The following is a 15,609-nucleotide window of genomic DNA, read 5'->3' as shown; positions in this document are numbered from 1 at the left end:
ATCATGAGACCAGAGCTGTATTTTTAAAAGATGACTTTGATCTTTTATGAATAATAAAGAAAACACCAAGAGAAAAGGGTAATAATGAATTTAGAGAGGAAATGGTGCTTAGGGATAGTTTAGTGGAATGGTGGGAGCAGAAATGGGAAAGAAGAAAAGGGACACAGACACAGCAAATGTAGGCAGTTGACAAACAGCTACGAAAGGGGGATATAGGACAAGAGCTGAAGATAAATGTGAGATGCAAGAAAGGTCTTCTTAGTTAGTTATTGGTTGGTTAGTTAGCTTAAGATAGAAAATAGCTGTGTAAGTTTCAGTGCTTAGGGGAAGAGGTCAACAGACTAGGAGAGGTTGAAGATACAGGAGACAGTATAATTAACTTTATAATTAAGTTTCTTAAGAAGTAGCATAAAAAGAGCTAATATTTACTGAACATGCACCATACACCAGGAAGCATGTTAAGACCTCTACAATGATTAACACTTCATTTAATCCTCACAACTACTCTGTGAAGTATAATGGTAATTATTCTTCTGCAACTGAGAAGACCAAGAATAGAATGATTAATAACTAAGTCCATAGTTAAATGAGTGAGTGGTGAGAGCGGGATCCAAAGCCACACACTCTCAACTCTGTTGCCAGCACTCTTAACTGCTCCACTGTGCTGGTTTATGGTGGGAGAAGAACCCCTTTTCCTTCTTCCAGAAACCAAGATCATTTTTTCAAAGTGATACAAAAGGTAAAAGAACACAGGCTTGAGGAGAGAACAGGTTTCAAATCATCACTGTGGAGAGGGGGAACACAAGCTGACTAGAGAAACACAGTAGGATTATCTTGAAGTTGAGGAATCCAGTAGGGTTAATAACCACAAATTTATAATGGCATAAACATACTGTGTTTTGTGATTTTTTTTCCCATCACTGCTCAGCCACCTTGGTGTCAGCACAATGCAAACAGATAATTAGGTTCACAAATGATTATTAATTACGAAGGAAAAAGGCACCTTTATAACTGAAAATCTGGTAGCTACCACCTTAACCAAGTGATCAAATGTAAGGCCACCAACAGTGGGACAAGCAGACACTACATATCCCGATATAATGCAATAAGCAAATGACATCAGCTATGAAGTACTTTTGCCAAAAATGTAACATGAACCTAATTATGAGAACAAACACAATTATAAAAATCTAGAATGTAGGACATTCTACAAGACAACTGGCCTGAACTCTTCAAAAAATCAATGTCATGGTTTAGGGGGGTCGGGGGGAGGCAGGGGCTATTCTAAGATTAAGAGACTAATGAGACATAATAACCAAAAAATAAAATGCATGAACCTCAATTTGATCCTAGATTATTTTAACAAAAGACATTTTGGGGGACATTTAGAGAATTCTGATTCTAGACTTTATATTACATGATAATATGAAATTATTATAAATTTTCTTCATAATATATTGTGGTTATCATGTAAAAGAATTTTCTTGTTCTTAAGAAGTGCAGGCTAAAGTATTCAGAGGTGAAGTGCCTGACATCTGTGACTTACCTTCAAATGGTTCTGCGGAAAAAAAATGTGTACATGAATATGCATATGTGATATGCACTTACATACATGTATGAAAAGAGACTGAGAGAAGGCAAATGTGGGAAAACATTAACAACATCTTGCGTGTTTGTTATACTGTTAACAAAATAATCCCGCCTGGTCCTGTACCAAAAAAATATGAAACGGGGAAAAAGCTATGCATGAAGATATTCATCACAGTATTATTTATAAAAGCAACAAAATGAAAGCAAATTTAAATTCCCAGCAATAGGGACTTTCCTGGTGGTCCAGCAGTAAACAATCCGCCTTCCAATGCACGAGACACAGGTTCAATCCCTGGTCGGGGAACTAAGATCCCACATTCTGCATGGCAACTAAGCCCTCGCGCTGCAACTACTGAGCCCACGCACCTCAACTAGAGAGAGGGGAAAAATAAAACCGCATGCTACAATGCACACGTGCCACAACTAGAGAGAAGCCTGTGCACCACCAACGAAAGATCCCACATGCCGCAACAAAGATCCCATGAGCCACAACGAAGACCCAACACAGCCAAAAATTTAAAAATTTTTTTAATTAAAAACATAAAAATTCCCAGCAATAGCAGAATGGTTAAGTAAACAATGATAAAGCCACTTAATGGAATGTTACTTATTAGTCTCTTAAAATCTTCTACTTTAAATTTTAAGAGAGACTGGCTGTGTTTTTTTCTTTCAACTTGTCTTTATTTCTCTTTTCTATACTAAGCAAGTACTATACTATTTACATAAAGAGAAATGTCAACCAATTAATTTTGTAAAGAATGGTAAACATCTTTACCCAGTCAAAAACTATCTATTGATTAGTGAAAAAAATTATTTTTTACATTCAGGACTACTCTTTTATAGGTTTTACAACTGTACAACTTAAAATGATCAAATGAAAATACTTCTAAAATCTTAAGGATATATAAGGTATACTTTTCGTCTGAGAAAACTACTATTAGTAATTTGCTAAATTATTTGGGAAAATATCCCAGTGGTAATTTTAATAATTTTAAATATGAAAATATCCAATGTTGGAAAATGCCATTTTTCTATTCACCCAAACCAAATAAGAATCACCACTGGTGATTTTACTGGTAATTCTAATAGTTGGCTCTAAGTGAAAAAGACAATTTGGATTCTCTGTGAAAATACTTATTTCATGTTCATAAATTTGCTTTACTGTAATCTGACTGACTAATAATATCCTAAGGCAGAAGTCAGCAATCTTTTCCCCCCAAATTAAAGGTAAAATTTTTTAAATTTCTATATATTTAAATATATTTGAACACTTCACAAGAAAGACATATGAATAGCGAATATGCACATAAAAAGGTGCTCAATATCATTAACCTCATCTTTCCAGTCTTTAAAAAAAGTTTGTCTTTTCAAAAAAGGGGGAAGGACAGCAAAATATTTCAACAGACACTTTAGAGAAGATACAAAAGAACAAGAAGCACATGAAAAGATGCTCAACATCATCATTCATCAAGGAAATGCAATTAAAACCACAATAAGATATCACTACACATACATTAAAAGGGATGATGACAGAGATTGACCATACAAGTGCTGGCAGGAGGGTGGAGGAAGTAAAACTCTTCTGCACTGCTGATGAGAATGTAAAGTGGCACAATTGCTTTTGGAAAACATTTGGCAGTTGCTTAACAAAGTTGAAAATGTACTTTCAATGACCCAGCAACCCATCTCCTAGGTATTTAACCAAAAGGAATAAAAACATGTCCACACAGGCACTTGTACATGGATATTCACAGTAGCTTCATTAATAGTAGTATTAATTTTTCACAGAACTAAAACAAAAAAAAAGTTTAAATTTGTATGGAAACATAGAAGACTGCAAATAGCCAAACCAATCTTGAGAAACAGAAACAGAGCTGGAGGAATCAGGCTCCCTGACTTCAGATTATATTACAAACCTAGAGTAATCAAAACAGTATGATACTGGCACAAAAACAGAAATACAGATCAATGGAACAAGATAGAAAGCCCTGAGATAAACCCATGCACATATGGTCACCTTATCTTTGATAAAGGAGGCACAAATATACAATGGAGAAAAGACAGCCTCTTCAATAAGTGGTGCTGGGAAAACTGGACGGCTACATGTAAAAGAATGAAATTAGAAAACTCCCTAACACCATACACAAAAGTAAACTCAAAATGGATTAAAGACCTAAATGTAAGGCCAGGCACTATAAAACTCTTAGAGGAAAACATAGGCAGAACACTCTATGACATAAATCAGAGCAAGATCCTTTTTGACCCACCTCCTAGAGAAATGGAATTAAAACAAAAATATACAAATGGGACCTAATGAAACTTAAAAGCTTTTGCACAGCAAAGGAAACCATAAACAAGACGAAAAGACAACCCTCAGAATGGGAGAAAATATTTGCAAACGAAGCAACTGACAAAAGATTAATACAAGCAGATCATGAAGCTCAATATCAAAAAAACAAACAACCCAATCCAAAACTGGGCAGAAGGCCTAAATAGACATTTCTCCAAAGAAGATATATAGACTGCCAACAAACACATGAAAGGATGCTCAACATAACTAATCATTAAAGAAATGCAAATCAAACCTACAATGAGGTATCACCTCACACCGGTCAGAATGGCCATCATCAAAAAATCTACAAACAATAAATGCTGAAGAGGGTGTGGAGAAAAAGGAACCCTCCTACACTGTTGGAGGGAATGTAAATTGATACAGCCACTATGGAGAAGAGTATAGAGGTTCCTTAAAAAACTAAAATTAGAACTACCATACAACCCAGCAATCCCACTACTGGGCATATACCCTGAGAAAACCATAATTCAAAGAGTCATGTACCACAGTGTTCATTGCAGCTCTATTTACAATAGCCACAACATGGAAGCAACCTAAGTGTCCATCGACAGATGAATGGATAAAGAAGATGTGGCATATCTATAAAATGGAATATTATTCAGCCATAAAAGGAAACAAAATTGAGCTATTTGTAGTGAGATGGATAGACCTAGAGACTGTCATACCGAGTGAAGTAAGTTAGAAAGAGAAAAACAAATACCATATGGTAATACATATATATGGAATCTAAAAAAAAAAAAAAATGGTTCTGATGAACCAAGGAGCAGGACAGGAATAAAGATGCAGATGGAGAGAAGGTACTTGAGGACACGGGGAGGGGGAAGGGTAAGCTGGGACGAAGTGACAGAGTAGCTATGACATATATACACTACCAAATGTAAAACAGATAGTTAGTGGGAAGCAGCCACATAGCACAGGGAGAACAGCTCGGTGCTTTGTGACCACCTAGAGGGGTGGGATAGGGAGGGTAGGAAGGAGACGCAAAAGTGAGAGGATATGGGGATATATGTATACATATAGCTGATTCACTTTGTTATACAGCAGAAACTAACACAACACTGTAAAGCAATTATACTCCAATAAAGATGTTTTAAAAAAAAAAACAGAAACAGGGGCTTCCCTGGTGGTGCAGTGGTTGAGAGTCCGCCTGCCGATGCAGGGGACATGGGTTCGTGCCCCAGTCCGGGAAGATCCCACATGTCGCGGAGCGGCTGGGCCCGTGCGCCATGGCCGCTGAGCCTGCGCATCCAGAGCCTGTGCTCCGCAACGGGAGAGGCCACAACAGTGAGAGGCCCAAGTACAGCAAAAAAAAAAAAAAAAACCAGAAACAGACTCAGAGACATAGAAAACCAATTTATGGTTACCAAACAGGAGGGAGAGGTGGCGAGGGACAAATTAAGAGTATGTGATTAACCGGTATAAACTACTATACATAAAATAGATAAGCAAGAAGGATTTACTGTATAGCACAGGAAATTATATTCAGTGTCTTGTAATAACCTATAATGGAATATAATCTGAAAAAATATACAACTGAATCATTTTGCTTGAAACACAGTATTGTAAATCAACTATACTTGAATTTAAAAAATTACTGATCACAGATCACCATAACAAATATAATAACAATGAAAAAGTTTGATATATTGGGAGAATTAGCAAACCGTGACACAGAGACACAAAGTGAGCAAATGTTTCTGGAAAAATGCTACCGACAGACTTGCTAAATGCAGGGTTGCCTGCAACATTCAATTTGTAAAAAATGCATTGTCTCCAAAGTGCGATAACATGAAGCACAATAAAACAAGGTATGCCTGTACCTTATGACTGGTATCCTTATAAAAATGGCAGAAACAGACATACACAGAAGGAAGACAACATGAAGACATACAGGGAAAACATGTAAATATGGAGGACTGAATGCATGAAGAAGAGAGGAGAGAGACACGGAACAGATTATTCCTTAATGCCTTCAAAGGAAGCACAACCTAGAGGACACCTTGATTCACATGAAATGTGAATGGATTAAATAATCTAGTCAAAGGTCGAGATGGTGAGAGTAGATTAAAAAAAAAAAAAACACAAGACCTTCTGTGTTCTGAATGTTTGTTTCACCTCAAAATTCATATTTTAAAATCCTAACCCCCAAAGTGATGGCAGTAGGAGGTGGGGCCTTTGGGAGGTGACTGGGTCATGAGGGTACAGCCCTCATGAATAGGATTAGTGCTCATAAAAAAGGTTCAAGAGAGTACCCCTTCCACCCTTTGAGGATACAGTAAAAAGATGGCCATCTAAGAACCAGGAAGCCCTCACCAGATACTGAATCTGGGAGTGCTATGATCCTGGGCTTCCCAGGAATTATAACACTTTTGTTATAAATAACAAATAAATGTTTTTTGTTTATAAGCCACCTAGTCTTATGATATTTTGTTATAACAGTCTAAACAGACTAAGATAAGATCCAACAATATGCTCTCAACCAGAGACACACTTTGGACTCAAAGAAATAAACAGGTTCAAAGTAAAAGGATGGAAACAGGTGTACCATGAAAACAGCAACCTTAAGACAGGTGGAATGGGCTCTATCAGTATTAGACAAAATAGACTTTAAAGAAAAAAAAGAAAAAGTCTGTAGAAACAATGAGGGACATTTCACTGACAAAAGGGTTAATTCATCAGTAAGATATACTGACTATAAATACACATATACTTAATAACAGGACCACAAGGCTCATTAAGCAAAAACTAACAGAAAGGAGAAATTAACAATTCAACAGTAATAGTTCAACACTTAAAACCCCAGTCTTGATAGAACAACTAGACAAAAATCAGCAAGGATACAGAAGGCTTGAATAACACCATCAACCAACGCATCCACAGACCACTCTAACAAACAGGAACAGAATGCACATTCTTCTCAAACACATGGAACATTCTCCAAGAAAGACCACATGCCAGGCCACAAATAAACCTCAATAAATTTACAAGAAGTGAAATCATACAAAACATTCTCAGACCACAGTGGAATTCAATTAAAAATTAACAACAGCAAAACTAAGTCATGAGGATATAATGTACAACATGGGGACTATGGTTAATAATACTGTATTGTATATTTGAAAGTTGTTAAGAAAGTAAATCTTAAAAGTTGTCATCACACACAAAAAAATCTGTAACTATGTGAGTGATGGATGTTACCTATACTTACTGTGGTGATCATTTCATAGTATATACAAGTATAGAATCATTATGTTGTATATCTGAAACTAATATAATGTTATATGTCAATTATATCTCAATAAAAGAAGAAAATCTTTGAAATTTAAAAATACATAGAAATTAAACAATTCACACTTTCAAAAGAAGTGAATCAATCATACCAGAAATTAGAAAATACTTTTGAGCTTAATGAATAGAAAATCACAACATACCAAAATTTATGAGGTGCAGCTAACGCAGTGCTTAGAATAAAATTTAAAACTAAACACCTATACTAGAAAAGAAGACATCTCAAATCAATAACCTAACCATGTACCTTAAGAAATTAGAAAAAGAAGCACAAACTATGTCCAAAACAAAGAGAAGAAATAAAAAATAAGATTACAGTGAAACTAAATGAAATAGAATATAGAAAACCTATGGAGAATACTGATGAAACCAAAAGTTGGTTCCTTGAAAAGATCAACAAAATTTACAAGTATCTAGGTAGACTGAACAAAAAAAGAAAAGAAAGAAAACACTCAAATTACTAAAATAAGGAATGAAAGACGGGTCATCACTAACAGTATTACAGAAATTTTAAACAGTATAATAGAATACTATGAACAAATGTATGGCAACAAATTAGATAAATAAAATATACAAATTCCTAGAAAAACAAAAGCTACCAAAACAGACTCATAAAAAAAAAATAGAAAATCTCAACAGACTTATAACAAGGAAAAATCTGAATTTCTAACTGGAAAACTTCACAGATACACACACACATACAAACACACACACACACACCACCAATGAATGACCAGATGGATTCACTGGTGAATTTTATCAAACATTTAAACAAGAATTAATACCAATCCTTCAAAACCTCTTCCGGAAAACAAAGGAAGAGACAACACTTTTCACCTCATTCTACAAGGCTATTATTAGCCTCATTCCAAAGCCAGACAAAGACAACATAAGAAAATAGCAAGTTATTTTCCCTTCTGAATACAAACATAGATATCCTCAATAAAATCCTAGCAAACTGAAACCAGTAACATATAAATGGGATCATAAATCAGAATCAAGTGACATTTATCCCAGGAATGCAAAGTTGGTTTAAAATCTAAAAATCAATTTATGTAATACATTATATTAATAAAGGATACAAATTACATGATATAAATGCAGGAAAAGCATTTGACAAAATCCAACACACATTCATCATAAAAAGTCTCCCACAAATTAAGAACAGAAGGGAACTTCCTCAACATGAAAAAGGGCATGTCTTAGTCTGTTCAGGCTATAACAAAATATCACAGACTCAGCAGCTTATAAACAACAAACATTTATTTCTCACGGTTCTGGAGGCTGGGAAGTCCAAGATCAGGGTGCTGGCCAACATGGTCAGGCTCTGGTGAAGGCCCTCTTCTGGGTTGCAGACTGCAGACTCCTCACAGTGTCCTCACGTGGTAGAAGGCACCAGGAAGCTCTGTGAGGTCTCTTTTATAAAAAGAGCACTAATCCCGTTCATGAGGGCTCCACCCTCATGACTTAAGCACCGCCCTCAATGGCCCCACCTCCAAACACCATCACATTGGGCATTAGGATTTCAACATATGAATTTTGGGGAGATATTGTACAAACATTCAAACCATAGCAGGGCGTCTATAAAAAACCTATAACTAACATCATACTTAATGGTGAAATACTGAATGCTTTCCCTCTGATAGTGGGAACAAAACAAAGATTTCCACTCTCACCACTTCCATTATACATTGTACATTCTAGCCAGGACAATTAGGCAAGGGGAAAAAATTAAAGGCCTCCAGCTGAAAAGGAAGCAGTAAAGCCTTCTTTGTTTGCAGATGACATGATCTTGTATATACAAAATTCCAAGCAATCTACTAAAAATTTCTAGAACAGGACAAACAGGGTCACGATATATAAATCAGGGTCAACATATATAAATAAATGGGATTTCTACACACTAGTAATGAACCATCTAAAACTAAAATTAAGAAAACACTTCCATTCACAACAGCATCAAAAAGAAAATACTTGGGAATAAATTTAACAATAAATGTCCAAGACACACTGAAAGTTACAAAACACTGTTGAAAGAAATTGAATAAGACCTAAATAAATGGAAAGATATATTCATGAATCAGAAGATTTAATTTGTTAAGACAGCAATACTCCCCAAATTGGTCTACAGATTCAACACATCCTCCATCAAAATCCTTGTTGGCTGTTTTGCTCAAAATGACCAACTGATTCTAAAACTCAGTTGAAAATGCAAGGAACCCAGAACAACCAAAACAATCTTGAAAAGGGACTTCCCTGGCAGCCCAGTGGTTAAGACTCCATGCTTCCACTGCAGGCGGCATGGATTTGATCCCTGGTCAGGGAACTAACATCCTGCATGCTGCACAGTGCGGCCAGAAAATTTTTTTTAAAAAATCTTGAAAAATATTATGAAGTTGGAAGACTCACATTTCCCAATTTCAAAACTTACCACCAAGTTGCAATAATGCAGTGTACAGCACACAGCGGTACTGACATAAAAACAGACATATACATCAATGGACTAGAATTCCAAATCCAGAAATAAACACTTACATTAATGTCAACTGATTTTCAACAAAGGTACCAAGAAAAATTCGTACCTCTTCAACAAATGTTGCTGGGACAACTGCATATTCACCAACAAAAATATAAATTTGGATGCCTATCTCATGCCATACCCAAAATTAATTCAAAATGGATAAAATACCTAAATCTAAGAGCTAGAACTATAAAACCCTTAGACGAAAACACAAGAGTAAATCATCATGACCTCAGATTAGGCAATAGTTCCTTAGATATGACAACAAAAGCACAACAACAAAAGAAAAACAGATAAATGGGATTTGATCAAAGTGAAAAAAACTTTCGTGCTTCAAAGGACACCATCAAGAAAGTGAAAAGCTGAGTGAGAGAAAATATTTCCAAATCACATATCTAATAAGGACCTGTATCCAGAATATATAAAGAACTCTTACAACTCAACAATAAAAAGATAAACACCACAATTTTTAAACAATTTTTAAAAGGATCTAAACAGACATTTCTGTAAAGAAGGTATACAAATGACCAACAGGCATATAAAAAGACACTCAATGTCATTAGGAAATATGTACCAAAACCACAATGAGATTATCATTTCACACCCACTAGGACAACTATGGAAAGAAGGAAGGAAGGGAAGGAGGGACGGAAAATAAGTATTGATAAGGATATGGAGTCACCAATATGCTTATTTCCTAAGGACAATTCACTTGAAAGGTGAGAATTCAGACTAAACAGCTTACAGAGTGCTCTGACATAAAATCAAGAACTCCAATTAGGACTTCCCTGGTGGCACAGTGGTTAAGAATCCGCCTGTCAAATGCAGGGGACACGGGTTCGAGCCCTGGTCTGGGAAGATCCCACATGCCGCAGAGCAACTAAGCCCGTGTGCCGCAACTACTGCCTGTGCTCTAGAGCCCACGAGCCACAACTACTGAGCCCATGTGCTGCAACTACTGAAGCCCGCATGCCTAGAGCCTGTGCTCTGCAATGAGAAGCCCACACACCGCAACAAAGAGTAGCCCCTGCTCACTGCAACTAGAGAAAGCCCGTGCACAGCGGCAAAGACCCAATGCAGCCAAAAATAAAATAAAAAATAAATAAACTTATAGAAAGAAAACTCCAATTAGTCTTCTCATTTGTGCAAGCTCCCAATAACTGTAATTTTTAACTGTTACTGTCACTTTTTATTCATTCACTATTCTAAAACAGATAATACCCTTTTGCAAAATAACAACTTTTTAAGCATTTACTGATGTCCAGTACTAAAATTTAGCTCCGATTTCCTGCAGGTAATAATTGTAATTTGAATCCCATAGATATTTAATTCCAGCATATCCATTATTCATTAATACTATGACTTTAAGACCAGAGTTGCTAATTGGAGGACAAAAGATGAATCCAGCATCTTAACGAGTCTATATGTAACTCTTGCTTTTTTAGCTAAAGCTTTCAAGATGTTACAAACACACAAAAACAAGGAGTTAAGATGAATTAGAATCACAGAAAGAGCTTAGAAGGAACAGTAGAGGTCACTGAACTCAATCACTGTATTTTAAAAGTTGTGGAAATTTGAGAACCAAAAAGGTTAAATGAATCATTCATGGTCACACTATACATAGTATAAGCCCATCCTATATCACACACATACATATATCTTACCTTTCTGCTGATGTCTTAGAAGTGACAGGACGCCCACGTACACCTTTTTTACTTTTATGGTCTACAGAGAGGACCTTATTTCTTAGGCTCCTTTTCCACTAAGGAAAAAAAATGGGATTTGGAATTTCAATAATAAATATAGCAATATGACAATTAAGAGGCACTTAAATTTTCTTTTTATTTAGAAATTCAAGATAAACAGCCAAAGTCCTAACAGTTCACAGAGGGGGAAAACTGCAATCTACAAAACACTTGGCATCTTTTGCTAATGAGGATATAAAAGTCCAATAAATTACAGAAGAAAGACATTTATGGACTTCCCTGGCGGTCCAGTGGTTAAGACTCTACATTCCACTGCAAGTAGTGCAGGTTCAATCCCTGGCTGGGGAACTAAGATCCCACATACCACGCAGCCAAAACATAAATAAATAGATAAATAAATAAATAAAGGGTCTGGACTTAATTCGTTAAAAAAAGAAAAAGAGGGCTCCCCTGGTGGTGCAGTGGTTGAGAGTCCGCCTGCCAATGCAGGGGACACGGGTTCGTGCCCCGGTCCGGGAAGATCCCACGTGCCGCGGAGCGGCTGGGCCCATGAGCCATGGCTGCTGAGCCTGCGCGTCCAGAGCCTGTGCTCCACAACGGGAAAGGTCACAACAGTGAGACAGGCCCGCGTACCGCAAAAAAAAAAAAGAAAAAGAAAAAGAAAAAAGACATTTAAAAATGTAAAGGTAATTTTAGTCAGGAAATAGACATTTTAAGACTCAAAAGCTTACATCACTATGAAAAATGGTGAATGTGTTTAAAGGAAATAAAAATAATTACATGCCAAGTTAAACAGAGTCTGTGATTCTGAAGTAACTGCATTTATAAACAATTGGAAGGGATTACAACTGATTCCCTATGAACTGCTTCATGGAAAAAGTTTAGGGAAGAGTCAGATATCTTACTAACTGTTTAGATTTAATCCAACTACAAACAAAGTTAAAGTTGATTTAGTTAATATAGAAACAGGACTTCCTTGGTGGCGCAATGGTTAAGAATCCGCCTGCCAATGCAGGAAACACAGGTTCAATCCCTGGTCTGGGAAGATCCCACATGCCACGGAGCAACTAAGCCCATGAGCCACAACTACTGAGCCTGCACTCTAGAGCCTGCGAGCCACAACTACTGAGCCCACGCACACAACTACTGAAGCCCACACGTCCTAGAGCCTGCACACCCCCAACTACTGAGGCCTCATGCTGCAACTACTAAAGTCCATGTAACTAGAACCTGTGCTCCACAACAAAAGAAGCCACCGCAGTGAGAAGCCCACACATCACAACAAAGAGTAGCCCCCGCTCATCACAGCTAGACAAAGCCTGCACGCAGCAGAGACCCAATGCCGCCAAAATTAAAAACTTTTTAAATAAATATATATATATATATATATATATATATATATAAACAGTGTGGGGATTTCCCTGGTGGCGCAGTGGTTAAGAATCCGCCTGCCAATGCAGGGGACACGGGTTCGAGCCCTGGTCCAGGAAGATCCCACATGCCGCAGAGCAACTAAGCCCATGCACCACAACTACGGAGCCTGTGCTGTAGAGCCTGTGAGCCACAAATACTGAAGCCCACGTGCCTAGAGCCTGTGCTCTGCAACAAGAGAAGCCACCGCAATGAGAAGCTCGCACACCTCAATGAAGAGCAGCCCCAGCTCACCGCAACTAGAAAGCCCGCATGCAACAACGAAGACCCAATGCAACCATAAATAAATAAATAAATTTATTTATTTATTTTTAAAAAGAGAAACAGTGTGAATCTGGGGAAATAAATTACTTATCTTCTCTATGCGTTAGTTTCCTTGCGTAATAATGGTTACTATCTCACAAGGATATGTGATGATTATATAAGTTTAAAATACTGCCTTCCTTCCTAAATAGACATTTCTCCAAAGAAGACATACAAATGGCCAAAAAGCACCACAACAAAGAGCAGCCCCGCTAGCCGCAACTAGAGAAAGCCCACATGCAGCAACGAAGTCCCAACGCAGCCAAAAAAAATAAATTATTTTTTTTAAGTAGTCTACAAATAACAAATGCTGGAGAGGGTGTGGAGAAAAGGGAACCCTCTTAACACTATTGGTGGGAATGTAAATTGGTGTGGCCACTATGGATAACACTATGAAGGTTCCTTAAAAAACTAAAAATAGAGTTGCCATATGATTAGCAATCCCTCTCCTGGGCATATATCCAGAGAAAACTGTAATTCAAAAAAATACATGCACTCCAATGTTCACAGCAACACTATTTACAATGGCCAAGAAGACATGGAAGCAACCTAAATGTCTATTGACAGATGAATGGATAAAGAAGATGTGTGTGTGTGTGTGTATATGTGTATATATATATATATATATATATATGGGGGGGAATATTACTCAGCCATGAAAAAGAATGATGCCATTTGCAGCAACATGGATAGACCCAGAGATTATATTAAGTCAAGTAAGTCAGAAAGAGAAAGACAAATACCATATGATATCACTTATATGTGGAATCTAAAATATGACACAAATGAACTTATTTATGAAACAGAAACAGACTCAGAGATATAGAAAACAAACTTATGGTTACCAAAGAGGAAAGGGGGTAGAGGAGGGATAAATTAGGAGTTTGGGATTAGCAGAAACAAACTAATACATATAAAATAAACAACAGGGTCCTACTGTATAGCACAGACAACTATATTCAATATCCTGTAATAAACCATAATGGAAAAGAATATGTATACATATGTATAACTGAATCACTTTTCTGTACACCTGAAACTAACACAACAATGTAAATCAACTAGAGCTAAAATATACTGTCTTCCTCAAAGAGATATTTGTACACCTATGTTCATAGCAGCATTTTTCACAATAGCTACAAGGTGGAAACAACTCAAGTGTCCCATCAATAATAACACCAATAATAATGAAATGTGTCATATACATACAATGAAATATTACTCAGCCTTAAAAAGGAAATTCTGACACACGCTACAACACGCTAATACATGGAAACTAACCAGAGAATGAAGGAAAATAAAGCAGAAAAATACATTACAAATGAAAAAACAAGATAAAACCTCAGAAAAAAACACCTTACTGACTGGAAATAAGTGATCTACCTGATAAATAGTTCAAAAAATTAGTCATGAACTTTGACAACTATGAGATTATAAAAAATATTTATATTGGTCTCTGGCCCCAGTTCCTACACAGAGCTCCTAAAACCCTTGTAATTCCCTTGGTGATAGGAGCATCTTTTGCTATAATATCTGGTTTTTAACCCCAATCCCTGACACAGGGCTCCTAAAACCCTCACAATTTCCTGGGTGATAGATCTGCCTTTTGTATTAATGAAGCGACTCTGGGTGAGATCCTAGATGGCTCCTGGATAGGGGCTAGTCAGCAGAAAGACCAAGCCAATATTACAAGCTTGGAATTCTCATCTTTGCCCCACCATTCTCTAGAGAGGGGAGAGGGACTGGAAACAGAATTAATTATCGGTCATGCCTATGTGAGCAAATCTCCATTACAATCTCAAAAATATTATATGAGGTTCAAAGAGCTTTGAGGTTGCTAAACACATCCATATACCCGGAAGGTGACACACCCCAACTCCACAGGGACAGAAGCTCCTGCACTCAGGACCCTACCAGACCTTGCCCTATGTATCTATTCATTTGGCTATTCATCTGTATCCTTTATCATGTCCTTAAATAAACTGGTAAATGTAAATAAGTGTTTCTCTGAGTTCTGTGAACTGCTCTAGCATAAATTAATCAAACCTGAGGAGAGAGTCATGGGAATCTCAGATTTATAGCCAGCTGGTCAGAAGCACAGGTGACAACCTGGAATTGTGATTGGCATCTGAAGTGGGGTGGGAGCAGTCTTGGGACTGAGCCCACAACCTGTGAGATCTGAAACCATCTCCAGGTAGATAGTGTCGGAATTGAGATAAATTGTAGGACACCCAGCTCATGTCCCAGAGGATTGCTTGGTGGGGGAAAACCCACAAACATCTGGTGTGAGAAGTGTTGTGAAAATGATAGTAGTATGAGAGTAAAGGAGAAACATGGGAGGAAGATGCGTTTTTCCCAACGCAATGACATTAGGTTAAGTGAAATAAGCCAGTAACAAAAAGACAAATACTCTATGA

General features: G+C 37.1%; 1 protein-coding gene across 22 annotated transcripts in view; it reads right to left on the bottom strand.

Annotated features, from left to right (window-relative positions):
* SENP7 (SUMO specific peptidase 7) overlaps window positions 1-15,609 on the bottom strand; it is a 171,632-nt gene that overhangs the window by 89,007 nt on the left and 67,016 nt on the right. For all 22 annotated transcript variants that reach the window (XR_007477497.1, XM_049710021.1, XM_033433286.2 and 19 more), the window contains one exon: window positions 11,417-11,514. Coding sequence is in view for 19 of the 22 variants with exons in the window: in XM_049710021.1 (XP_049565978.1) it covers window positions 11,417-11,514 (98 nt within the window). In the remaining 3 variants the exon portion in view is untranslated. The remainder of the gene's footprint in view (window positions 1-11,416; window positions 11,515-15,609) is intronic.

Source organism: Orcinus orca, chromosome 5 (assembly GCF_937001465.1).
Source record: "Orcinus orca chromosome 5, mOrcOrc1.1, whole genome shotgun sequence".
In the NCBI taxonomy this organism is placed as follows: Eukaryota; Metazoa; Chordata; class Mammalia; order Artiodactyla; family Delphinidae; genus Orcinus; species Orcinus orca.
Note: the sequence above shows the minus strand (reverse complement) of the source record. Positions and strands in the feature narration are given on the sequence as shown.